General features: G+C 45.6%; 1 protein-coding gene across 1 annotated transcript in view; it reads left to right on the plus strand.

Annotated features, from left to right (window-relative positions):
• Nucleotides 1–27,645, plus strand: part of ATP2B1 (ATPase plasma membrane Ca2+ transporting 1) — a gene marked incomplete in the record, with an annotated part of 2,275,481 nt that overhangs the window by 134,013 nt on the left and 2,113,823 nt on the right. The window contains 1 exon segment of the mRNA XM_044087859.1: nt 7,449–7,646. Within this exon segment, the coding sequence (XP_043943794.1) occupies nt 7,449–7,646 (198 nt within the window).

Genomic DNA, 27,645 nt, shown 5'->3' on the forward strand with positions numbered 1-27,645 from the left:
TTTTATATTGTGTCTTTTTCTGTCTTAAAACTAGTTATTTTTAGCATAGAAATTATCGTTAGATAGATCTTTGGTAATTATAGTGTGTTTTTGTCTGAATCCTTGTCTTTTCCCCTCAAATTCGTTTTTATTTAGAGTTTCCCCTCCCCCTTTCTCCTTTCTCTTAAGGTTCTCCGTTTAAGTTAGAGGATAACCTTACATCTAGAAGGTGTCCGTTGAAGTTGGAGGATAACCTTTTTTTCTTCCCATCTCCCTTTGAAAAAAAAAAAAGTTAGTTTTGCTATAGTTCAGTATAGTTTTTGTAGTGTAGTGGTTCTGGTAACTGTAGTATATTTTATTGTGATTTGTTACCTTAACCTTTTGGTGTGTGTGTTTTTTCCTTGGTTATTTCTTTTGTTAGGATGTCCAAGGATCCTAAGCCGTCCGGATTCAAGAAGTGTGACTCATGCTGTCAGAAGATGTTGCTGACAGATGGTCACACTTGTGTTTATTGTCTGGGCGCCGTGCACCTGCAGGACTCTTGTTCGATTTGCCATGCGTTCAGTCCAAGAGTCCTGCAGGAGCGCAAAAACAAATTGATCTTGAGGGGTCTACTTAAACCCCAAGATTCACCGGCGAAGGCTCAGCCCGTGAAATCTTCTAGGCCACCTAAACCCTTGGCTCCCAGTTCGGAGCCGTCGTTGGGTGAAGCCATACTATCCATCTCTGCTCCGGCTGGAACCGATGTTCCTCGCTCAGTCTGCTCTGACACGTTCTTCGGAGCTGTCTGAGAGACGAAAAAGGTCCAGGTCTCCTTCTCTGGAGTCGATACGTTCGGCTCCGAAGTCACCTCTGCTCCAGTCGGAGAGTAGTCATCGCTCATCTTACTCTTCTCGGTCCTCAAGACTTTCAGACCATGACTTGAAAAGAGTGGTCAGTAGGCTGCTGAAATCGCAGGCCCTAGCCATAATGTTGTCCAGCCCCCTCATCAGGCTTCGGCTCCATCCACAGCTGTAGAGATTCCTCCTCCGACTCATCCTATGAGCTCAGAGCTGGAGTTCGTTGGGGTTTGAGTCATGGAACCGTCGGCTCCGATACCTTCTCCTTCGGTTCCGTCGTCTGCTCCGATCCCTTCCATGGTACCGTCCCTGGAGGGATCTGGGTGCTGGGACTCCCTGGTCGGCTCCAAGGGTGTGAGTGGCATCGGACCCTTGTCACCCTCGGCGCTTTGGCTCGTGTGAGTTCGGCTCCCACATCTGCCTCGGAGCCGTCCCCCTCGGTACTGGGAGGGGTTCTGGTTTCTTCGGAACCGGAGCCAACTCTGCGTCTGGGCAGGGACGCCTTATAGGTGATAAGGAGTGTACTGGCCCCCAAGTCAGTCCCACGGTCGACCCCATCGGCTCCTCCCCCTAGGGTGCCTGCATCAGCCTCTGCCCCTCTTCCAGACCCCAAGCGTGGGGATCCAGTGCTCCAGGACACCCCCTTGGGTGTATCCTTTTCTTCCGAGGCCTCCCCTGATCATTTATAGGAGCCACCTCGCCCTCCCCTGATCATTTATAGGAGCCACCTTGCAAGAGGAAGCATGTTGACTCCCTCGAGTCTGTCACATCGGATACCGACTTAGAGGAGTCGGAAGGGTCCCCAAGATCCCCCTCTGAAGATGTCTCCTTCTAAGACATCCTTGAGATGCTTAGGCAGAAGGGGAACTGGACTGCCCTAAGCCCTTCCGAGGATGAGTCGGTATTCCTGGACGCGTTTGGATCCCGACCTTCCACCTCCTGGGTGTCTCCGCCTTTCGACCCACTGATGTCTGTGGTGGCTCGGAAGGAGTGGACGGCTCCAGACACAGTGGAACCCCTAGAAGACAGACCAAATTCATTACTGCACTGCAGGCCAAACAGATCTTGACCAAAGGTATCCCCGTTGATGCCATGGTGGTAGCGGTGGCCACAAAGAAGGAGTTGGCTGAAACTTCATCTGTCCATCCCCCTAACAAGGAGTCCAGGACGATGGGCAGATATGGGAAGCGGATGTTCTCTTCAGCGACCTTGTCTATGCGGTCCCTGAATTACCTGTGCCACTTTACCTGCCTTCAGAGGGATCTCCTGAAAGAACTTGGAGATGCCCTCCAAGATCCATCACCTGAGGGGGCCCAGGCTAAGGCAGCCTCCCAGCTGGCGACTCTTAACTCAGTGGTAAACTCCTCCATGAGGTTCATTTCGTATGTAGCCGATGGGACGAGTAGAGCCACAGGCACAGGCGTGGCCCTAAGGAGGCACGCTTGGATGGGGCTATGTAACTTTGCGGAACCTTTCATAGCGTCTTTTACCAACACCCCTTTTGATGGTTCCTCTCTTTCTCTTTGGATCACAGGTGAAGGATACCCTTACCAGGTGTGAGCAGGAAGGCAAGACTCTCTCTGCCATAGGAGTCCATTTTCCACTCCTTCCAGACCATATCCCAAGGGTCAGAAGAGTGGAAATATGTGGTTCTGGAAATCCCAGGGAGCCTTGCCGGACACACGTGGTGAGTTAACCTCCAGGGGCAGAGGAAGGAACAATAACAGACGCCGCCCTCGTGGCAGAGGGGGTCCGCAAAACCAGGGCAGCAGAGAATCTTTCTCTGACAAGCCCTTCCAGCATCCCTGAAGGGTTGCCCGGCTGCCCACCTCTGGAGGCGGTCGGAATTTTGTCAGTGTTCCCAAGAGCCTGGCAAGAAATAACACAAGACAGATGGGTACAGTCAGTTATATCCGGAGGCTACAGAATTCCCTTTGTTCACGCTCCTTTGTCAAACAGGTCCCTTCCAGATGTTCCACCCAATCTAAGGGATCAAGCAGTTCAGGAAGTTTCAAAACTGCTAAGAAAAAGGGCCATCCAGCAAGTCCCAGCAGACCAGCAAGGATACGGAATTTACTCAAGGTTCTTTTTGGTACCAAAAAAGACAGGGGACTTGAAGACCCATTTTGGATCTCAGCAGACTAAACAGGTCTGTACAAAGAATGAAGTTTCGGATGGTCACTCTGCAGTCCATTTTACCCTTCCTGGATCAGGACAATTGGATGTGCTCCATAGATCTTCAGGATGCGTACTAGCACATCAAAGTGGACAGGCGCTCCAGAAGATTCCTGCGCTTCCGGCTGGGAGCCAGCCATTATGAGTTCAGAGCTCTGCCCTTTGGTCTCACCACAGCCCCCAGGATGTTCACCAAATGTATGGCAGTAGTTACCACTCACCTGCGACGGCAAGGATTACAGGTGTTTCCGTATCTAGACGACTGGCTCCTCACTGCTACCACTAGGCATTACCTTCTGCAAGCCAGAGACTATACTATCCAGACGTACTCCAGACTAGGTATCACTATAAATTTCGAAAAATCTGCTTTGTCGCCTTGTCAGTCTATCATCTTTATAGGCACAAACTTAAATACAAAAGACAGGTCAGCCAGCCTTCCACCAGACAGGGTGTTGGTCATTCAGCGGCATGTCCAGGTCTTGTTACAATGCAAGAGAATTCAAGCCAGGTTTGTCCTCCGAACCCTGGGTCTCATGGCAGCAGCAATCATACTTGTCCCGCTGGCACATTTTCACATGAGGATCCTCCAATGGCTTCTTTTTACCCAATGGTCCTTCCAGCAGCTTCCCATGTCTGACATGATTATCATCACAGAAACATGCAAAAAGCACCTTGCATGGTGGATGGTCTCATCAGTTCCCCTGGGCAGACCATTTGTACTTCCCCCTCCAGTTGCTACAGTGACCACGGATGCCTCCCTGATCAGGTGGGGTTGGGGATTATCAGGGCAGAACAGTCCAGGGTACCTGGCAACCTCGAGTAATATCTGCACATAAACGTCTTGGAGATGAGGGCTGCGCTTTTAGCGTTGCAAGCTCTTCAGGACTCTCTTCCTACCGGGACAATTGCAATTCAAACGGACAATATGTCAGTCGTGTGGTACATCAACAAGCAGGGCGGAACCTGGTCTACCCCCTATGTCGAGAAGCACTCCGACTCTGGCAATGGGCAATCTCTTCCCAACTGTTTCTGACTGCAATGCACATCCCTGGGAAATCCAACGTCATAGCAGACAGGCTGAGCAGAGCTATTCTCATGCCTCACGAGTGGTCTCTGAATCAAGTAGTAGCGGACCAAATCTTCCGCAAATGGGGGCAACCTTGCTGCGACCTCTTTGCCACCCCCTTCAACAGCAAATGCAGCAACTTCTTCTCTCTCCTACCACATCCAGAGCATTCCCCCAGAGACGCTCTAGTCCACGATTGGCCTCAGGGACTTCTGTACATATTCTCTCCTTTTCCCCTAATTCCCAAGCTGATTCAGAAAGCTACCGTATTGGGTTGCAGAATGATCCTCATTGTTCTGTACTGGCCTTGACAAATATGGCTTCCGTTCCTTCATCATCATCTTATCGAGCAGCCTTGGACTCTGGACCCAGCTCCAGACGACCTGATCCATCAATCAGGCGGGCTGCGTTATTCCCTACAATCTCTCAAGCTTACAGCTTGGTTGCTCCACTTCCAACCCTAGCCAGGCTTCCTGATATCTCCCAATTGGTGCGTGAAATCATTTTATCATCGCACAAGTCTACCACTAGAAAAACTTACGCTAGTAAGTGGAAACGTTTTTCTTCCTGGGCAGAGGCCAAGAATATAGACCCCTTTTCAGCCCCTGTTCACCACATCCTGGAATTTCTTGCGGAGCTCTTTCATTCTGGGTCCGCTTCCGCTACAATTAGAGTGCAGTTAGCCGCAATTTCAAATTTTCACATTGGCCTTTCAGAAAGTAGTATAATGTCTCATAAGTTTTGTAAGGCCTTCCTCAAAGGAACCACTCTGCTCAGGCCCCCGGTTAGGGATCCTCCACCCCCATGGGATCTGAATTTGATTCTATCCTCTCTAATTTTGCCCCCCTTCGAACCTGCAGCTTCCTGTTCTTTGAAGTTATTATCTTGGAAAACACTTTTTCTGGTAGCAATTACTTCGGAGAGAAGAGTTTCTGAACTGCAGGCTCTTTGTATCCGTCCCCCATACCTAGTGTTCCACAAAGACAGGGTTGCTCTTAGGACTAACCCTTCCTTCCTTCCTAAAGTCTCTTCTGAGAATAACTTGAACCAGTCCATTGACCTTCCTGTATTTTTTCCCAACCATTCCAACAGGGGAGAATATAAGTTACATAACTTAGATGCTCACAGGCAACTGCGCTTTTATTTGCATAGGACTAAGGACTTCAGAAAATCGGATCAGCTTTTCCTCTCTTATGCAGAGGGCAAACAAGGCCTACCAGTATCAAAAGTAGCTTTATCTAGATGGCTGACTTCTATCATAATCTTTATCTATCAGCTCAGGAAGAAAGAATTGCCTGTTAAACCTAAGGGCCACTCCACCAGAGCATTAGCCACTTCTGTTGCGTTTCAAGCTAGGTTGCCCGTGGAATCTATTTGTGCAGCGGCCACTTGGGCGAATCCTCGTACCTTCATCTCTCATCATAAGCTGGACGTGGTTTCCAGGAACAGAGCTGATTTTGGTTCCACTGTTCTGAAGAGTCTGTTCCACTGAGCCACCCAGGATATTAGGTGCTAGGGACGCTGTCCCAACCAGCAAGAATGAAGGCGAGATAGACTATTTAACATAAAGAAGTTATGTACCTACCATAACGTTCTATGTTAGTTGTCTCCTCTCACCTTCTTTCTTGCGTCCCACCCTCCATCCCCCTATCCTACTAGACCGAGAAGAGTTTCTCTATGGATTTACACTGGCTGAGTCTTCTCTGACTATCCCACTCTACCTAGTAGTCTCTATAGTTTGGCTTAGGTATGATGGGATAGGATTCCTTCATTACTTTGTCTGCTGTTAGTCTCACCAAATGAGATCTGGGTTTCTAGCGCCAGGCATCATGGGATATGGGGAGGCCTCGAGCTTTAGAAATGGCCGAGTCGGAGCTGAAGATCGGCTCCAAACCCAACCCGCAAGAAAGAAGGCGAGAGGAGACAACTAACATGGAACGTTATGGTAGGTACATAACTTCTTTTTATGCATCGTGTTGGCATTCTCTCTGTTCTAGCTTTTTGAACTCTTGCTGCAAGATGATAGTGTACCCTTTAATCTTCCTTCATTTTCCCATTAGGCACAGTGTAAAGAAGTTATTTCTGTAGGAGCACATTGAAAAGCTATCTGGAGGGATGTATTTGGAACCACCAAGATGGATGGGCCAAGGACAATTTCTTTTGGTGTAGCTAATATGTTGAAAAGCTTTACAAAATTGAATAATCGTAACACATTGGAGGGGCAACTCCTAGCAGACTGCACACATAGTTTCATATCCTAAAATATCAAGCAGTATGGTAGAAGACGATTTTAAATGCTGTTTTCTGTTTATTCACTCAACCTATTTAGTTGCCACTATTTTTCCCAACATAAAAAAATAAAGTAGAATGAGTACTTTGTACCTGGGATATGCATATAGGCAAGTTGCATGTTGTGTAGAAAGGACAGAAGTATTGACCAACCATTTCTGCTGTATAAAATGGAGACAAGGCTCTACTATGTTCAGATAAATTTTGCCCATCTCATTGCCCCATAGTATTGCCTTTATGTAACAAGACATTGAGTAATGCCTGTCCTATGACTGGTTGATAGTTTTGCATTTTTCAGATGTGTATGTCAAGGAGATATTTAATGCTGCAACTCAAGACAACTGTGCATGCATTTTGTTAGCACTGAAGTTGGATGCCAAGAAGGTCAGGCTTAAGGACAGCACTTTTACAGGGTTATGCTGTCCTAGTTGTCTGTTATTCAATATTAGCCATTCTGCTGCTTTGGATTCTGACCATATATTGTGAATATTGAAGAAAGATAATGCAGTGCTTAACTCTAATAAAGCCACTGTTTTTCCTGATTAGAAATTAGGCTTGGATTCCTGAAAGAACGTAACAAATTTTAATAAGCCTTTTTTTATTTGTAATTGTGTATAGTTAAAGCATGGTTAGTCTTACCGTCATTGGTATTTCTACTGTTTGTTATGCTAATGACTGTAAGTTTGACTTGTTTGCCACTAGAACTGAAGACGATTTCTGCTGCATTGAAATTGTATGGGACTTGCTCAAACTTCAGTGATAGATGGCCATTAACCTTGCACTGGGGACATTCCTGAGCCAAGTAAAACTGACTGAAGCACAGCTGGTATCTGAATAGCAGCATGGCTACTGCTGTGGCATTAGCTTTTCCTTTTTAGGTAAACTGATAAGGCAAGTGCATTTGCCAGACTGTACTTGAATTTACATAGTATATCCTAAATTTTTGGCACATAGCTTTAACTTGACAATTAAAAAAATATGTTTCTTCAAACACCGTAAACATTGACTGCATAAAGTCAAGAATTTTATACATGGGTGTTTATCAGTGTTTGACATTCATAATCTAAGTTGTTTGATACCTGTTTATGTTCTTTCTTTAGGTTTAAGTGGCAATCCGGCAGATATTGAAAAAAGAAAAGAAGTGTTTGGACAGAATGTTATACCTCCTAAAAAGCCAAAAACATTTCTTCAGTTAGTATGGGAAGCATTACAGGATGTGACTTTAATTATTTTAGAGATCGCAGCTATAATATCATTAGGTTTGTCATTCTACCATCCTCCTGGAGGAAATGAATCAAGTAAGTGATTTGAAAGCAGTTTCATAGTACTTTTATTATTTGTCTTGCTGCTATAAGTGTACTCATTTTCACAACTAGTTGTAGCCTTTATTTTTGGAAAGCTGTTTAATAGTGCTTTTAGGCAACAGTAAAAGATGTGGGTGAAAGAGACATGCAATATGTTTTTCAGTTTATTTGAAATACAGATGCTTTTGTAATCCTTGGCAGTTCTAGAATTTGGAGATTTTTTTCCTGTGACTGGTTTATGTTGTTACTGCTGCATCTCCTGGATCCATGACTTTTGGAGCTTCTGTTTGTAAAGCCACCGGTTAGAATATCAGCTTTGAAGTATGAGGGGAAAATAATTTGATTCTTGTTTTGACTGTGAAATCGCTCAACTTCAGGAAGCTGGTATTGTATTCTTCAAGTGTGTGTGACTTTGGAAGTAAACAAGGGCAGATTGCACATTCTGAAAAAAATATATATAAACTGGTTTCTGGTGGTTATTTCCACAGTTTTGTAAGTTGTACAGATGCAATGTAGAATCCTCCCTGCCAACGTAGAAAGCTTGGTGCTGCTTTACCCTCAGTCAAGTAGCAAAGCTTGATGTTCAGTAATAACAGAAAGACTTTGAGTCTGGGATGTTGCTTACACTGGTGTTTATGAAGCTTTTCATCATACTGCTGTTCTATTTCCTTATCTGTTTTGTAGCTATCATGACCTGTCATGGTAGAGCACGCATTTGGCAAATCTAGATCCAGAGTCCATTTTCATCTGATTTAACTGATAGGATTGTGATCCGACTCGGATCCAGCCTTGGTACCTCAAAACATGTGAATCCAGAGCTCTGACTCCTCCCCTACCCATAACTCCCTTTCCCTCGGAATACCTCATAACTTGTTTGCCCCCTGAACCTGTTTCAAGGACTGTGCGCTTCCTCATCTCTTCGAGAAGTAAACCAAAATTTTCAGATTTTTTTCTCTATAAGGCTTGTGCTTTGCACTTTTTTTTCTTTCATCCCTATATTAAGATTCTGTTAAGAAAACTGAGATGCTGTTATATATTTAGAATAAGGCTGTGTGTGTGTGTGTGTGTGTGTGTGTGTGTGTGTGTGTGTGTGTGTGTGTGTGTGTGTGTGTGTGTGTGTGTGTGTGTGTGCGTGTGTGTGTGTATTTTCTATCCATGTGTAGTTAGGATTATTAGATTTTCTAGGAACAAGTTTTTCTTGGCTGTACTTAGTGTGTTTATTCTTCTGTTGGTGTGCTGATAATCAATAGTATTATTGTCTTAGAAGTGTTTTTTGCTGCTGCTGTTGTAGTTATTTCAAGACTGGTGCAAAATTGTTGGACAGAATATTTAAAAAATGTTACAAATGTTATCCCAAAATTCATTCTTTACATATACTGTTTGGGAGTGACCCACTTTCACACGGGGACAAAGTTCTCCTGCAAGGTCTTTCACCTGCTCACTTGGGTTTTTCTCATTCCACTGCATCTCCTTTCTCCAAGGTTACAGACAAATCTAAACAGAAGGAAAAAGATAAGGAAGGTAAAAAAAAAAAAATCAAGAAAGCGAGACTCCTGGGAAAAAAAAAAAAAAGACCCAGAAAGCCTAAAAAATGGAACCCCAATCCAGCGGTCCTCTCCAGTCCGGCACCAAAAATTGTGAAGTAATTGGATCCATAGTCTAGTCGGATCCAATCTGCTATACCTCTGCTAAATTTTTCACTGGAGCCTGTCAGTGACTGTTACTTGTCCTGCAAGAGCAGAGGGTGTAGTCTAGGTTTTTGATAGCCTCTTCTCTAGATCAGTCCATTCTTTGAGGAGCATCACTGAAGCTGATGTTAACAGAATGATGCAGAAATTTCTTCAAATGCAGATTCATTTGGGGGTTATCTCTGCTTAGTCTCCGACCCCTCCACTATTTACTGTGATAATCCGATCTGCAGTCCATTGACCTGAACGTCTCAGGAGCACTTTTGTGTGCATATTCCTCACCACTTTGACTCTCTAACTTTACTCCACTGTCTACGGACTCCGACCTTGTCGGATCAGTAAGAGAAATGGAGCTAAAGCTACAGAGTCTGAGCCTGAGAGGATTGATTGGCTCTGTGACTTTTGGATCCTTCAATTCCTGTTGGGCATCTGCTGTTGACAGCTCAACCCTAATATTGGCTTCAAAACCAGCACAAGTCAGCATTGGAGTTCTCTTGGCTCTTGCTTCTCGAGAGCCCTCCTTTGTAATGACTTATGACTCTGCTTTCAATGTCTATGAGTTGTTTCTTGCAACAAGAGAAGGGGTGCCTCCATTGTGCTCTGATCTATCCTCATCTTTTTCTTTTTCCACTTCAGTCTCCTTGATGACAGGGACAGTCAGCTTCCAAAAGTCTCAGAAGTTCTGTGAGCTCCCAGTCTGATTCAGACTGGTCACCTGAAGCTCTTAATCATATCCATAAGAAACAAACTTGTAAAAGGAGACATTTAGATTTCTCACCCGAATCTGTTATGGAAGACATGATTTGGATGGAGAGGAAGGCTCCCCCAGATCCCCCTTCAGAGACGTGACTTTTGGCGAAATCCTATGAAACAGAAGGGGGAGGTTTGTCCACTGATGCACCTTTCCCAGAAGAGTCCGTGTTCCTGGAGGCTTTTGGATCTGGCTCTTCCACCACCTGGGTGGTCCCACAAACTGATGCCATCTGTGATTTGGTGGTTGAGAGGGCCTTGAAAGGAGCCTGACACCACGAAGCCTATACCTAAAAAACTGACAACTTCTTACTAGAACCAGGATTCACTGGAGTAAAGGTCCCCTAGTAGATACTATAGTTGTAGCAGTTGCCAGTAAGAAAGAACTCTGAAGAGAGTACTTCTGTCCATCTCTCTAATAGGGAATCTAGGGCTCTGGACAGTTTTAGGGAAAGGACTTGCATTTCAGCAACCTTTTCCCTTAGAGCACTGAACTACCTGGCTTATGTTTAATGTTTCCAGAGAGAAATGACCAAGGAGCTAACAGATTCTCTCAGGTAATTTGCCTTTGGCCGTCCAAAAAAAGTCTGGACTCCCAGCTATCACTTTCCAACATTTCGGTGCACCTGCTGTCCAGTGCAACTGATGAAACAGTGAGCAGCGAACAGCAGGCATCTGTATAAACATATGCCATCACATCTGGATGTGGTCATGTGATTTTTATGGAAAGCTTTAAGATGTCCTTAATACCCCTTTTGGTTGTTCTACTTTTTTTGAACCTAAGGGTAAGGACACACTCACCAGGAGTGAGAAGGATGGAAAGACCCTGTCTGCCATGGGAGTTCGCCCTTCATCTCCTCAGAGGACCTTTTCAGGGAATCAATGAGGAGGGAAGAAGATGGGGTTCAGAAAATTGCAGGGTTTCACCAAAGACATTTCCACGGACAGATCCACCCATGGTTTTAATGAATGTCACCCTAGAGGCAGAAGCAGTCTGCAGGACTAAGGATTTTTTGGACCCTTTTCAGAAAAATCCTTTCAGCACTCCTGAAAGAGTGCCGATTTCTTCATTCTAGAGGCAGTTAAGGGTGCTTATCAGTAGACCTGCTAACCTGAAAGGCCATCACTTAGGACTCATGGGTGTTGCATATAGTCACCTGAGGATACACTGTTCCTTTTCTTTATCCCCGTCAGCCAAGAAAGGGTAGAGGGTTGGCTAACCTCCACCCCATCAGGAGAAGCCAAATCCCTGTCACAGAAGGTCAGTTATGAAGTCTTATTGCCAGCTGTAGGACTCGTTCAGTTGAATCTTCACAGCACCTTGCATGGATAAATTCCAGACTCAGATGAGATCCCTTTGGGAGCTTTTCTTCCTTTTTATTATTATTATTGTTGTTCTATTTCTTTATATATTTTAAAAGATTGTGTTGTGTGTAAACTTTTTATTTTAATATTCTTGCTGTTTTATACTGCTGTTAAATTCTCTGGGAATTCTAACTTACATGCTTAATACTGTGTTTATGTAGTTATGGGGCTTTTTAAAAGTGCTTTATGGCTTGTATTGGAAAAACTAAGTTCAGTGGTGTCAGTTGAATACTAGGGACTGAAAGCAGGATGCCAGTGTGCCAGGAGGCCCGTTTCTCTTGTTTATCTACTTCATTTTGAAGTCCTGCTAGGAACACATTGCAGTTTTCATTTTTTTTTCTTTATTTTTGTAATAGTAAGAGAATAGCTTTTTTTTTTTTTTTATCGTCAAATCACAATGTTATCATAAATTACTTAGTATTTTCTGGGAAGAGTTTTTTTTTTCATTTCTAACAAGGGAATCTCTGAACAAATGCTTATTTATGCTGTTTTAAAACTTTTTATTTAAGGGTATATCGGTTAGTGAATTTTACTTGGTATTGTGACTTTGTGCAGTGCTGTTTACCACCCTGTGCTGATTGTAGACTTTTTTTTTTTTTTTTTTTTTTTCAGTTTAGCCCTGTTTGCTGTGTGGGAGTATAGTTTTATATTTTTTATTATTGCTGCCCTTAGTCAACCTTTAATAGTGTCGGCATATTAATTTGGCTGGTGGGTTTTCCCCCATGGCTTGAATCTAGATAACAGCTGCTCCTTCCCCATGAAAACCAGTTACACCTAAAACAAAACAAAAAAAAAAGAAAAAACATGATGTCCTTCAAGAATGCAACTGCAGTCCTGACATATGGGTTGTCCTGCCTCAGGCAGCCCTTCGGTCGGCCGGATTCCAAAGTCTGGGTCCGGCGTCGGCTGATGTCACCTCTTCCCCAACGTCAGAGCGGCTGGGGTATAAAAGCATCAGCCGACACCATCTTCTCCAGTCTTTCTTGTTGCGCGATGCCCGAAGCAGAAGCAGTTCGCAAGTGCCGGTCGGCCAGCTCCTGTGTTTTCAGATACCGAAGTCATCAAAAAGCTAAGTACCCCGTTGGGGAACCTTTTCTTGCCTCAGCCGATGTCAGATAAAACTGCAAAAGTTAATAATTGCTTGTCTTGTGGTAAACAAATACCTCATAAGGACTTCCATTCTTACTGCCTTCCCTGCCTCGGCCCAGAACCCAACGTCTCGGCCTGTGCTGCCTGTGCTTGCTTCAATAAGCGCACACTTAGGCGCCGGGCAAAATTTGCTGAAGACTTTTTTGGGGAAGATTACTCCTATATCATACCGTCGGAACTACCGACAGCACATATTTCCAAAAAACGGAAGGACCGGGACAGACCTTCACGGCCCGCGACTTCCACCGACACCACGCTAAAGCCTACCACGAGTGCATCGGTCTCTTTGGAGGCGGTAATTCAACCGCTCCAGGCCGACGACACCGCTTTACCGCACACTTCGGTCCCGGAGGCTACCCCGGTGCCGGTTGTTGATTTTCCTCCTGAAACCGAAGCCCAAGATTTGCCTGACACCATACCGGTGGACAAAGTTACTCCAGCACGTCGTGCAGCTAGGCCTCCTGTGTCTATGTCCATCAAGGCCTACACACGTGCTAAGGCTGCCAGCCAGGCTAAGTCTCACCCTCCTAAATCTTTTTCACAGGGTCCCACTTCTGATAAACAGATCATGACTTTAGCTGCAGATCTAATTTCTTTAATCAGGGGCTCTCAGGCTCATCCAGACAGAGGTTCTCAGCCGCCTTCAGACAAAAGGCCTAGGGTTGAGCAGGCAGATACCCTTTCCTCAGATGAAGCCTCTGGTGAGTCAGGCCATTCAGATTCCCAGGAAGAATCCTTCCCGGCCTACGAGGATTCTGATGCTGATGAATCCATTCCCTCTGCCTCTCCTCCTGAGGATATTTCTTTCGGGAAATTCTCCACTCCATGAGAGAGCATTTTCAGTGGCAGGGCCAGGATTTCTCCGACTCCAGGAAAAGGCTTCGGACTTTCCTTAAGTTACCCCAGCACAGGCCTTTAGCTATACCCCCAGTGTTAGATGTATTGGATGATGTGTACTCAGACTCCAGTACTTCTCCTGATTCTCTCCCTCCTGCTCCTGTCAAGCCAGACAGATATTACAGGGTTCCTGAAACTCATAAACATCTCTTTAAGGCCCACTCTGTTGATCTAGAAACTATTTCTCAGGGGCCCAAAGGAGTGGCCACTTCCACGGCCAAAAATCCTTTGCCCGCAGACAGGGAATCTAGGTCCCTGGAGAGGTGGGGTAAAAAAGTTTATACCTCAACCACCCTTGCCATGAGGGCACTTAACTGTCTTTTTCATATGTTTCAGTATCAGGATTTCTTGCTGGATGATTTGCAGAAAAAGTTAGCCTCTCCTGAGCCTTTAGATAGGAAGGCCTTGCAGGATTTGGTTCATAATACTCAGCAGGTTAGCAATCATTTTCTTCAGTGTGGTTATGATGCATTGGAAGCTTCATGTAAGGCAGCTATGACAGGGGCCATCATACGTAGACATGCTTGGTTGAAAGAACAGACATTGCCAGATCATGTTAAAGTAAAGCTTCTAGATGCACCTCTGGAAAAACGCAAGCTATTTGGTGATAATGCACAGGGTGTGTTGAAATCAATTGAGGAAAAGGCTAAATCAGTACAAACAGTCAAAGATTTTCTCCAGGTTCAGCCACCAAGGTTCAGCAGGAATTGGCCTTCGAAGAATTGGTCCTTTCCAGACACAGACTAGTTCCAAAGGGGAAAAAACAGGCATGCTCGAGGTAGAGGGCAATACCGAGGCTCCTACAGGGGCCGCCAATGGCAACCAACTAATCAAGAGAAGTGGCGCAGGGACTTCTACTGCTCCACAGGGACAATCACAATGACTTAACTTAGACACCGCCGACCAAGGCTCAAAGAGAAGCACCTTTAGGCGGAAAATTATCTTTATTTTCAAAATATTGGCACGTTTTTACAAAGGACAAATGGATTTTGGACATAATAGACAAAGGTTACAGGTTCCACTTCCATACCTTACCAACAAGACAAGGCATGCCAAACCTGCCACAAAATCAAAGGGCAGAAGCACTCATACAAGTTTCAAAGCTGCTACAAATCAAAGCAATAGAAAAGGTTCCTCCTCAGGAACAAGGCCAGGGATTCTACTCAAGACTGTTCCTTGTTCCAAGAAAAGAAAAGCAATGGAGACCTATACTGGACTTGTCCGCTCTAAACACTTTTCTCATTGTGCCAAAATTCAAAATGCCGACGTTACAGCAACTTCTTCCCATGCTGGGCAAGGGGTCTTGGCTGGTTACTCTGGACCTCAAGGAGGCATACCTGCATGTCCCAATCAGACACAGCTGCAGAAGATACCTCAGATTTCTTGCAGGGTCAGAGCACTATAAATTCTCAGCATTGCCTTTTGGCTTATCTACTGTGCCCCAGAGTATTCACGAAATGCCTGGCATCGGTAATTGCACATTGCAGACTTCAGGGGATACAAATATACCCTTACCTGGACGACTGCCTTATACAAGCGGACAGCAAACAAGCCTTGATAAGAAACTTGGACTATGTCCTTCACTTACTACAGGCTTTGGGATACACAGTCAACAATCAAAAATCAAGACTACTGCCATCCCAACAAATAATTTTTCTAGGAGCCAAACTGGACACAAACTCACAAATGGCTTTCCTCACAGAAGAAAAACAAGAACAATTACCAGATTACTTCAAAAGCCTAGCAAAGCACACCCAGATGACTGCAAGGAAAATCCTGCAGGCCCTGGGTTTCATGGCATCTTGCATTCTTCTGATTCCACTGGTAAGACTACACATGAGAAAACTACAATGGTACATTAAAAGTTTATGGTCTCAACACAGCCACAACTTAGAAGCAATTATTCCACTCATTCCATGTCTCCAAAAGGAATTTTTGTGGTGGGCACAAGCAAGCCAGCTAAACAAAGGCATGTCTTTCAACAAACCTCAAGCAAGCCAAATCATTACAACAGACGCCTCAGATCATGGATGGGGGCGCACATGGAGGGCAGATGCATTCAAGGGCAATGGGCACCCCGGGAATTGCATCTGCACATCAATCAAAAAGAGATGTTGGCAGTGATTCATGCAATCGAGGCCTTCGGAAAATGTCTTCAGCAAGGTCATCTGCTAATAAAGACAGACAACACCACTGTTATGTGGTACATAAACAAACAGGGAGGCACCCATTCTTACCCCCCCCCCCCTCTGCAGACTAACAATGACTCTTTGGGAAAAGTCCCTGAAACTGAACATACAGTTGCAATCCCAGTTTGTTCCAGGCAAGGACAATGTTCTGGCGGACAGTCGAAGAAGAAACATTATGGACCCGCACGAATGGATGTTGCATCCAGACATTTTTTCACAAATAACTCCTACATGGGGAAGGCCGGACATAGATCTCTTTGCCTCACACCTCAATCATCATCTGAAGAAGTTCTGCTCAAGGACACACCATCCTCAAGCCTGGAGAATGGATGCTCTCTCCTTCAGCTGGAATTCTCTATTCCCACCTCTACCATTAATGACCAAGGTGTTGCTGAAGATCAAAGCAGAACAGCCAAAAGGCATTTTGATAGCTCCAGACTGGCCAAGACAGCACTGGTATCCATTACTAAGGAACATAACTCGTACCAAGCCGTGGCCCCTGCCTCAATGGCCTCTGCTTGTAACTCGGCACAATTACAGGACTGTTCATCCCAACCTGCAATCATTGCAACTGACAGCTTGGAGGGTTCCATGACTTCTCCCCATATCTCTCTCTCCAAAAAAGTTCAAGAGATCTTACTGGAAGCACGCAGGCCTTCCACCAGAAAAACTTATTCAGCCAAATGGAAGAGATTCAACATCTGGAATGCCAACAAGGGTCAGGATGCATCAGTAATGAGCATCCCACAGATACTAGAATACTTGGCAGAAATGCTTCACAATGGCCTTTCATATTCTTCCATAAAAATACACGGTTCAGCAATTTCAGCAAAATACAACTGTGATCCACCTGTGTTTTCACATCCTTTGCTAAGACAGTTTCTAAGAGGGATAAAGAATATCAAACCTCCAAGAAAACCACCAGTGCCTGCATGGGACCTCAACTTCGTCTTGGAAAAATTAACTCTTCCTCCTTTTGAGCCAGCAGCATCTTCAGAATTGCAATTTCTCTCCTGGAAAACAGTTTTCCTGTTGGCAATTACTTCAGCAAGAAGAGTCTCGGAGATGCAGGCCCTCATGGCAGTACCTCCATTTCTCATTTTCCATCAGGACAGAGTCTCTGTAAGAACCAATCCTTCATTCATGCCAAAAGTGATATCCAGGGTTTCTCTAAATCAAGCAATTCACCTGCCTACTTTCTTTCCCAATCCTCAAAATAAAGGAGAAAAGCTTCTGCACACTTTGGACATACACAGACAATTGCGCTACTACTTGGACAGAACAAAGGCCAACAGAAAGTCTGACCAACTATTTGTAGCTTACGCTGCTGGAGTACAAGGAAAGGCAATTTCCAAACAAACAATTTCAAAATGGATTGGAGACTGCATCAGATTCTGCTACTTTTTCCATGGAAAAGGTGTACCAGCCAATATCAGGCCACACTCCACCAGAGCTACAGCCACCTCCACAGCCTTTCTAAGAGGGGTAGCTACAAAGGACATTCTAGAAGCTGCTACATGGAGCTCCGTGCATACATTTTCCAAACATTACAACCTGCCTTTATATTCCAGATCCCGAGCAGGCTTTGCTTCTGCAGTCCTGCAGGGCATTTTAGCTACACCATCCTTATCTTAGATCCTACCACCCCAGCTTGGCTATGGTATTCAACCCATATGTCAGGACTGCAGTTGCATTCTTGAAGGACATAGTACAGTTTTGTACCTACCATAAATGTAGATGTCCGATAGATATGCAACTGCAGTCAGGTTTTCCCTCCCTCCTACCCCTCTGTTATCCTCTTTTTTGGGTCCACTCCCCCTTTTTCAAATTAGCTGGGGATATCTGTTATGGTGTATCTGTTTATTACTGTTGTGCATGTCTGGAATTTTTCTCCATTCTCTAAATTTAGCCTTCCTTGGAGGGCATTTGGGGCAAGAAACACTGGAGAAGATGGCGTCGGCTGATGCTTTTATACCCCAGCCGCTCTGACGTCGGGGAAGAGGCGACATCAGCCGACGCCGGACCCAGACTTTGGAATCCAGCCGACCAAAGGGCTGCCTGAGGCAGGACAACCCATATGTCAGGACTGCAGTTGCATATCTATCGGACATCTACATTTATGGTAGGTACAAATCTGTACTTTTCCGCTTATAGTTTGTTAATCTGTTACCTTAAGCTGACTTGAATACTGCTTACCTTTTTCCCTGTTAACCTCTGGTGTGAACCTTTAGCCCTCTATAGGATGGGAGTCAGACACGCATCCTCTGGGGCTGTTCCAGTACCTGGTTCAGGTATGGGAGAAACGAGCACTTTAGGTGTGGAAAAGGTTCAGGATAAGAGACCTCTTGGCAGACATAGTATGCTATCTTCAGATATTTTGATGTTCTATGTGTTTCACTTTTGCAGTCCTGACTTGTGGGGTTTCCTGCTGCGAATGCCCTTGGCTGGCCTGACTACCAGAGAAAACTCTTCCTCCTCCTACAGCTGGCAGACACACCAGAGCGCACAGATATCGGTTAGGGTAAGGGGAGACCACCAATATCATGATCTGAATTCTTGCTGTCTGAGCCCGAAGCAGAGATTCAGTCAGTGGGTTGGTCAGTCTGCACCCAATAGGAGACTTCAGAAAGGTAACTACCCTGTTGGGGAACCTTTTTATATTTTTTGACTAATGTCAGAGAAAAACAATAATTGTTTTTGTTGTGGGAAACTGATTCCACACTGACGTTCTTTTTGTGCAACTTGCTTGGACCCAAATCACAGTGCTCCCATCTGTCGTTTCTGTGCTGTATGCAATTCTTGAGCTATTGGATGTAGGGCTGAGATTTTAGCTGGGCATCTTAGTGAAGCGTCAGACTGTGTATTATGGTGTCAGCCAGTTGATTTGAAGCTGATTTACCTAAGCATAAGTGGGAAAAGGAAAAAGGCCCCAGGCTTAGGGCCTCAGACGATGTCCGCTTAGCATCTGCCATTCCTCCCAGGCATATGATTGCTGAAGAAGGTGAGGCGCTTTTGCAGCCCCCTTCCGTGACCGAGGTGGTGTCGTAGGCCTCTGCCGAGACCTGTTCAGAGTCTGATATGTCATTGGGTCCCTCAACATCTGACTAAGCCTTAGTACTCCATTCAATTTGGTCAAGGACCACTCCGCAGGTCTCTGTTTCCAATGAACGCAGGTCAGCTGACATTGCACTATGCCATGGAGACGAGCGTCCGTGCTTCAGACATTGCCAGGAGTAAAATGAGAGATATTCCTAAGAAAGTGGCTTCCTCTCAGCCCCAGCCAAGGCCTACCAGCCCCCACTCACAGGTTTATTAGCAAGACCTTTTGAGATTGGCGGAGGAGCAAATTTCCATTGTCTGAGGATGGCAACCCCTCTTCTTAATCCTCCCTAGGAAAAAGAAAAAGATACCTTACCAGAAGTTCTTTCTGATCCCTTTGAGTCAGGTGAGGATTCTGACCAGGAGGATTCTGTTTTTGAAGAAGGTCCCTCCCTGGCATCCTTTGAAGACTCTCAGACTCTGAGGAAAATCTGGCTTCTACTTCCCCTCCTGAGGATTTATCTTTTGGGGGAAACACTGTACACTTTGAGGGAACATTTCCAATGGGAAGCCCAGGATTCCCCTCAGCTTAAGAAAAGGGAAGGGAATTTTTCAGCCTCCCAGCACATAAACCCCTCACCATCCTTCTTGTTTTGGAGATTGTGAATGATGTCTTTCTGGATTCTTCCTTGAAGCCAGACTCCCTCCCTCCTGTGCCTAGAAAACTTGACAGATTTTATAGGATTTTGGATTCTCGTGAGCATCACTTTAATACTCCTGCAGCTGACCCAACGGTCGTGATCCAACGGTCCAGAGGAGCCAGAGCTAGCTCCTCCAGAAATATTTTGCCCCACAGATAAAGAAAACAGGGCTCTAGATAGTTGGCAAAAAAGTTTACACTATGAGGGCTTTAAACTGCCAGCTCCGCATGATAAAATACCAGGAGACTTTACTGGGTCAGATGAGACAGAAACTTGTGACTTTAGAGAACAAGGGGTTCTCTAAGGAGTTACTAGACCTTTGCAGTTCCAGCTCCCAGATAGCAAAACATTTCCTTCATTGTGGGTATGATGCTATGGAAGCTGCCAGCAGGGCTGCAGCTACAGACTCTTATTAGGAGATGTGCATGACTGAGAGAGTAGTCCCTCCCAGAGCAAGTCAAATCAAACCTCCTTGGATGCCCTTTTGGACAAGGAATTCCTCTTTGATTCCAAAGCAGAAGCTGTCCTCAAAAAAAAAATGGAAGATGAGGCCAAGTCTATGCAGACTGTTAAAGATTTCCTGCAGGTGCAGCCCCCTCATTTCAGTAGAAACTGTTCTTCTATGACTTGGTTCTTTACCTCCCAATCTAAGGCTAGGCAAAGGAAGCCATGCAGAGAAAGGTGCCAGAGACAGCACCAAAATCCCAGGCAGTGGCATTCAGAAACCTGTAGGTCAGGGAGTTCCAAACCACAGGCCCCTGGCAGGAAACAATCCTGACTCTTCCATGATAGTTACTCCTCCCTTTCCCTCTCTCTCTCAAACTTGGAGAAAGGCTAGCTTTATTCCAGGGGAATTGGTTCCTCATAACTTCAGACCAGTGTCTTTTAACCATCATTTCAAGGGGCTACAAGCTCAAATTTAAGCAGCCCTTGAAACTGGCAGGCTTCCTAGACATTTCCCCAAACCAGAGGGCAGAGGCTGGTTTCCCAAATAAAGATGCTGTGCCCCAGGGCTCTGTGGAACTGGCACCAGAACACAAAAAAGGAAGTTTCTACATCAGACTATTCCTAGGAAGGTGAATGACAGCCTATAGTGGACCTGTGTGCTCTCAACCAATTCCTACAGTTTCCAAAATTCAAGATGTTGACCTTTCAAAAACTTAGTCCATGATTTCCCCAAAGGCCTTCATAGTTACCCTAGATCTAAAGGATACATACCTGCATATTCTCGCAGGAATCGCACAAGTTTTTTGTGCTTCAGAGCAGGTACCAGGCACTTTCAATTTTCTGCTCTGCCATTTGACTTGTCCAGGTCTTGCCTCTGGACAAGATCTCCTTCCTGACTCTACTTTCAAAGAATCATGGGCAGGGACTTTCTCACAACCAGAAAGTACCTCTGGGCTCTGGGTACATGGCATCTGGCATCATCATCATGATTGCTCTGACCCAGCTCCACATGAGGAGACTTCAGTGGTACCTCAAGAATATGTGGTGCCAGCATGCATAACAACTCTCAGCCAAGATCAAACTAATTCCTTACCTCAAGGGATGAATTTGCATGATGGGTCATGACTTGCTCCCTCAACCTGGGTCTGCTTCTGGGAAGGGAATCTGAAAGGGAAATTCTGGCCACAGATGATAAGGAGGTAGTCTGGGGAGCACACTGCATCCACTTCCAGACTCAAGGGGAAGTGGGACCATAACCTCAGTGACAAACACACAAACGTAAATGAATGTGTGGCAGTCCAAAAAGGTGATTTAGCCTTCAGAGAGAAATGGAAACTAGGGGTGCTAGTGGTGAAAGCACACAATACCACAGTCGTGTGGTGCATCAATAAGCAGGGGGAACACACACCTACCTCTCTGTAGCCTAACAGTGGATGTTTGGGAAACAGCACACTCCATGAGTTTACACCTTTTGGCACACCTGCCAGGTGTACACAACCAAGTAGCAGACCACTTCAGCAGAAGTGTCAGACCCCCAAGAGTGTACTCAAGTACTGAGCACCCCCAGCATAGCGAAGAAGTGGGGAATGCCTTAAATGCACCTCTTCACCACCAGGGAGAATATTTGGTTGAAAAGATTTTACTCCAGGGACAAAACAAAATTCAGCCTGGAAGGCAGATGCCTTTTCATTCCCTTGGGCAAGCCTTTTGATCTATGCCTTCTCTCAAATTCCTCTGCTCCCCAGGGTGCCTGTAAAGATAAGGGAAGAGGGGCCAAGGGTGACAGTTGTAGATCTGACTGGTACGGGCAGCACTGGTACCCTCTGCTACTCAGCTTAACCAGCACAAAACCATGGCAGCTGCCACAGAGATTAAATCTTCTGACACAGAACAAGGGAAACATTGTGCACCCCAACCTGCAGACTCTCAAATTATCATCACTGAAGATGCAGTAACATCTTGCAGGGATCCTGTCCTGGACAAATGGGTTTGAGACATCCTTGGATATGCCAGAAGACTAGCACCAGGAAGTCTTATTCTGTTAAATGGAAGAGATTCTCCCTTTGGTGTGGGCAACATGCTCAGAATCCCCATCTAGCCAAGATCAATCATCCTGTGTTATCTGGCAAGTCTCTGACTCCTCTTTAAAACTTCATGCTTTGGCTATCTCTGCCCACATTCTTGCACACCCCCTATCTTTTCTCACCTTCTTATGAAACCGTCTCTTAGGGGGTGATCCACATCAGGCCACCGAGAAGGCCTCCAGCCCCACCCTAGGTCCTTTAATTTTGTTCTGGAAAAACCTTACTGTTCCATCATTTGAACCAGCTGTCTTTTTACTGACTTAAAATTGTTGACATGGAAGACTGCCTTTTTGTTAGCCATCACTTCTGCTAGAAGTGTTTCTGAACTGCAGTCACTTGTGGCAGTGGACCCTTTCCTCATCTTCCATCCAGACAGTGTCTCTGTCAGGACTAACCCCTCCTTTTATGGCCAAGGTGGTGACACGTCCTTAAATCAAGCCATACATTTGCCTACCTTCTTCCCCAAACCACAAAACATAGGGGGAAAATTCTTCATTCCTTGGATGTGCAAGGGCAGCTCCATTGCTATCTTGACCAAACCAAGACTTTGAGAAAATCAGACCAGCTGTTTTGTGGCCTTTACCAGTTGTGAAGGGAAACCAAGGTGGTGACACGTCCTTAAATCAAGCCATACATTTGCCTACCTTCTTCCCCAAACCACAAAACATAGGGGGAAAATTCTTCATTCCTTGGATGTGCAAGGGCAGCTCCATTGCTATCTTGACCAAACCAAGACTTTGAGAAAATCAGACCAGCTGTTTTGTGGCCTTTACCAGTTGTGAAGGGAAACCAGTTTCCAAGACACTTTCTAAATGGATCTCCCACTGTGATTGCCATCATGGTAAGAAGCCACCTGTTCTGGTCAGGACACACTCTACTGGGGCAACTGCTGCCTCTACTGCCTTCCTAAAAGGGGTACCCACCAAAGACATCTGGACTCTGCTACCTGGTCTTCAGTGCATACCTTCACCAAACATTACCACCCATCAGCCTGCTCCAAGTCCAGAGCAGAATTTGCCACTGCCATCCTGCAGGGCATCCTTTCCTCTCCTTAATCCATCTTTCACCCTTCTTCTTAACTTTGGGAATTGTCCCAGAAGTCAAGACTGCAACAGTGAAACACGAACATAGTAGAGTTCTTTATACTTACCATAAATGTAGCTGTTTGAGTGAATTCACTATTGCAGTGTTCTTTCACTCCCTCCTTCCCCGTAGCCTACAGGGTAGGCTTGAACAAGCTTTTTTTGTCAAGGGGTCCCTTCTCTTGCCTATTTCTTTGCTTAAATTCTCTGTCAAAGACCCTTGACTTTGACTTCCATCTAGGAGAGCTCCTACCTTCAAGGGACAAGAAAAAAAACTGAGATAATGATGTCATCTCACTCTCCTTTATACTTGATTGTACTGACGTCAGTCAGGGCATCCACTCTCTGTAAAAGGGAGATTTTTCTGTGGTAGTCAGGCTGGCCAAGGGCTTCCATGGCAGGAAATACCACAGGTCAGGACTGCAGCAGTGAATACAATCTAACATCTACATTTTATGGTAAGTATACACAACTCTACTTGCTCCAGTGTAGTTCACAGTAAGAAGAAACAAACTTTACTGCATGACGGGCACTCGGGATATTACCTGGTATAGGGCTGATGTGGTTTTCTTAGTTAAGTATTTTACAGTCAGGTGATCTCGGAGGCTATACTCCTGTTCAGAATGAGTATGAGGCTACCTTCAATAGAGAGAAGTCTAGCACTGCAGATTTTGGTGGGGACTCCGATGCAGACAAGAGTCAACACTCTGAGTCCGTCCAATCTGATTCTTGAATTTTTGAACCTGTTCACCTTCCGAAGCAAGTGTTCACCTTTCCGCAGATGCTAGCTAGGTTTAGAGATGTATTTGAACAGAATCAATCTAGAGCTATAACAGAGACTAGTAGAGTATATGATCTTAAGGATGAGATTCCAAATGTTTTGGCTGTTTCTCCTTTGCTACTGGCCTTGGACATCTATAAAAAAAACCCTTAGGCTAGTGAAAAAGTTCCTAAAAAGGCTACGAAGAAATGCAAGGCATACTCTGACCTTGCAGCTCTTAGCTACTTTGTCAGCTGACCCAACTGTGGTTTCTCCAGCTGCCAGCTCTAACAAAAGAACTTTGACTTGTAATAACCCTACACAACTGTATAAAATGAGCAAGTGATTAGACTGAGACACTTTTTTGCCCCCTTAGGATTTTAGTCATTTAGTCTTCAGAATTTGAAATTGTCAGGCCTTCATGTGGAATTTTGCAATATACTTGGTTTAGTTAACCTTGCTGTATTTTTGCCTGCTGAACACTAGTGTTATATGAATGAGACTTGAGACTGGTTTCAAAACATGCTTTGATGGGTGTTTTGGAAGGTGTAGACACTGGTTATAGAAATGCAGCTGCTTCTGCTGTCTTGAAAAGATGTATTTGATTACATAACCAGACTTTTTCTGAGGATTTTAAAAAATAAGATTTTTGAATGCACCTTTAAGTTCTGAATTTGTTTGAGCCTGTTGCTATCCAGATTCACAATGGAATGATAAAGGAAATTGACATATGGAGTATCTAGAATGTTTCACATTTCCAGGTTCCCTCTTAAAAAGGTGCCCATCTTCAAAGGGCAGAGATAAAAATGCTAGCCTAAGAAAAGTCAAGGTACCAAGTGGAAATGGCTGGAAGATGATGCTTCCAAACTAAATGGAAATGGTTCCTTTACTAAAAAGATAATTTCTTGCTAAAGAGCGAGTATGCCAAGACTCTGGGCATCCCATCCCATCTCCTTTCTTCAGACTTTCACTCCACCCAGGCCATAAATAGTCTCGGACAAGTGGGTTCTGACAATAATTCAATGAGGGTAATTTTAACAATAGGCAAAAAATCCTCCTTCCTTCAGGGAAATCCCCCTACTCCTTTCAGACCAGACACCTCTGAAGTAGATCATATTGATCACTGCTGCAGTAGCCTTAGCTATATGGGTTATTTCCTACCAAGGAGGTAACAGGTGGTCAGCTTTCAAAGCTTCAAGGCACCTTCCACTCACCCAAACTGTCTGGCAGCTTAAAATGAGATGATTAAAAGAGATGTTTGGGCTGCAGGCCATTCAGAGCTTTACTGCTGCTGTAGAGTATGCTCCTCTTGGCTTTCTGGGAATTGATGATCGGCTTGTTCTGTTCCTTTACTGGGCAGATAAGTTCCCTTTGGGGGGAAAAAACATCCATTCAGTATTTTTTTTGTTTCCTGTTCAGGAAAGTTATTTTAAAGCTAGGAGTTGTGTTTTAACGGAGTCTGTACTGTACCTTTAAAACAGGAGTGCTGTTTTTTTTTTCCTGTCTGTTTAAAAGCTGTTAAATTAATTGAGACCATTTTTCCATAAAAATGGATGTTAAGTTGTCAATCTCGCCTTCATTCTTGCTTGATGGGTTCGGAGCCGATCCTCGGCTCCGACTCGGCACTTTGCTAAGCTCGAGAGTCACTTTTACCAGCTCGAGGCAGCCCCATATCCCATGATGCAAGGCGGTAAGTACCCAGATCTCGTTTGCCGCTTCGCTGATGAGGTCCTCCTTTTGCCAGCTCCTGGTAAGTGTTTTATATTAAACTATATTAGCCCCTTTTTCACTTTTAAACTTTATAGTTAACGTTTTTAGTTTATATTAAGCCCTTTTCTGACTAAATTTACCCTCCCTCCTTAATTTTTTTAGTCAGGCTTTCTCCCCTCCCATCCCCCCCTTGTCAGGGTGTGTGTGTGTGTGTGTGTGTGTGTGTGTGTGTGTGAGAGGTTAGTTTCTCAATTATTTTTTTTGGGATAACTTTTTATCTTATTGGGACTGTGTTGTGTCTGTTTTCTACAACTATGTCCAAAGATAGGGTCTCAGGCTTTAAGAAGTGTGACTCGTGCTGTCAGAAGATGTCTCTGACAGACAGTCACACTTCTTGCTTATACTGCCTGGGACCTCTCCACCTGCAGGACTCCTGTGCGATTTGTCATTCCTTTAGCCAGAGAGTCCTGCAGGAGAGGAGGAATAAATTGATTTTAAGGGGTCTTCTTAAACCGGAGGGCTCTCCGGCTAAGTCGGCTCCGACCAAGACTTCAGAGTCTTCCAAGGCCCAGGCTTCTGTGTCTAAGCCTGCGGCCTCGGTTCCGACTCTTTCTGAGTCGAGATCGGCTCCGGCTGGAGCCGATCCTGGTTTGCATAAACCTTCGGCACCGATGGCTATCGGTGCCGATACTGGTTCAGTCACATCGGTGTCGGCTCAGACTGGCTCCGACCACCATGTGGCTCAGGCTTCGGTGTCGGCGCTGACCGGCTCCGACACCGTTACTTTTATGTCTGTATCGGCTCCGGCCGGAGCCGATGCATCGAGACCTTCTGTCGGTGCCGAAAAGTCCTCGGCTCCGACTGCATCTATGGTTTCGTCGGCTCCGATGGTTCCTTCGAGGAAGAGGTCCAGGTCCCTTCCTTGGAACCGATACTCGCTCCGCCTCACCTCTCCTCTCGGAACGGAGCCATCGGAGCCGATCATCTAGGTCATCCAGGCTTTCTGACCATGATTTAGAGAGGGTGGTCAGTAGATTATTGAAATCACAGGCACTGGCCCAGATGCTACATAGTCCGTCTCAACAGACGACTATTAGTCCACACCCTCTTGTAGTTCCTCCTTCAACTCTACCTTAGAGTTTGGAGCTGGAGTCTTCGGGAATAGTTTCTGCTATGGCTGAGGGGCAGATACCCCCCCCCCTTCTGCTCCCTCAGCATCTACTCTTATCTCCTCTTCGAGCCCTTCCTTAGAGGGATTCGGTGGTCGGGCTTCCCTGGTCTCCTCCGAGGGGTGAGTGGCATCGGACCCTTGTCCGACCCCACTCTTCCCCTTGGAGCCTCGGCCTTGGTGAGCTCGGCTCCGACATCTGCCTCGGAGCCTTCCCTTTCGGTGGGCCCTGGAGTTCCGGTTTCTTCGGAACGGGTTCTCTCGGACCTCTCTGGGAGGGGTGCCTTCGAGGTGATGAAGAGTGTGCTGGCCACTGGACTCAGCCAGCAGTCTGTTCCCTTAGCTCCTCCCTCTACGGTGCCTGTCGATATCTCTGCCATCTCTCTTGCTCCCGGACCCAGAGATCCTCCGCCTCAGGTTTCCCCACTGGGAAGAACCCCCTCTTCCGAGGATTCTCCTGATCAGTCAGGGGATCCACCGCGCAAGAGGATTTGTAAGAGGAAACACATAGACTCCCCTGAGTCTATCACTTCAGATACCGACTTAGATGAGTCGGAGGGATCCCCAAGATCCCCCTCTGAGGATGTCTCCTTTTCAGACATCCTAGAACTCCTAAAACAGAGGGGAAACTGGCCCTCCAATAATCCCTCTGAGGATGAGTCGGTATACCTAGAGGCGTTTGGATCTCGGCCCTCCACCTCCTGGGTGTCTCCGCCTTTCGACCCCCTTATGGAGGTTATTGCTTGAAAGGCTTGGGCTGCTCCTGACTCTGTAAAGCCAGTTTCTAGGAGGCAGTCTAAATTTATTACTGCCCCTTCGGATAAGCAATTCCTTACGAAAGGTGTCCCTGCTGATGCCATGGTGGTGGCGGCTGCCACTAAGAAGGAACTTGCAGATCCTTCCGTACCTGTCCATCCTCCTAATAAGGACTCTAGGACCATGGATAGGTATGGTAAGTGGATGT

Source organism: Protopterus annectens, chromosome 11.part0 (assembly GCF_019279795.1).
Source record: "Protopterus annectens isolate FY-2018-M chromosome 11.part0, PAN1.0, whole genome shotgun sequence".
Lineage (NCBI taxonomy): Eukaryota > Metazoa > Chordata > Ceratodontiformes > Protopteridae > Protopterus > Protopterus annectens.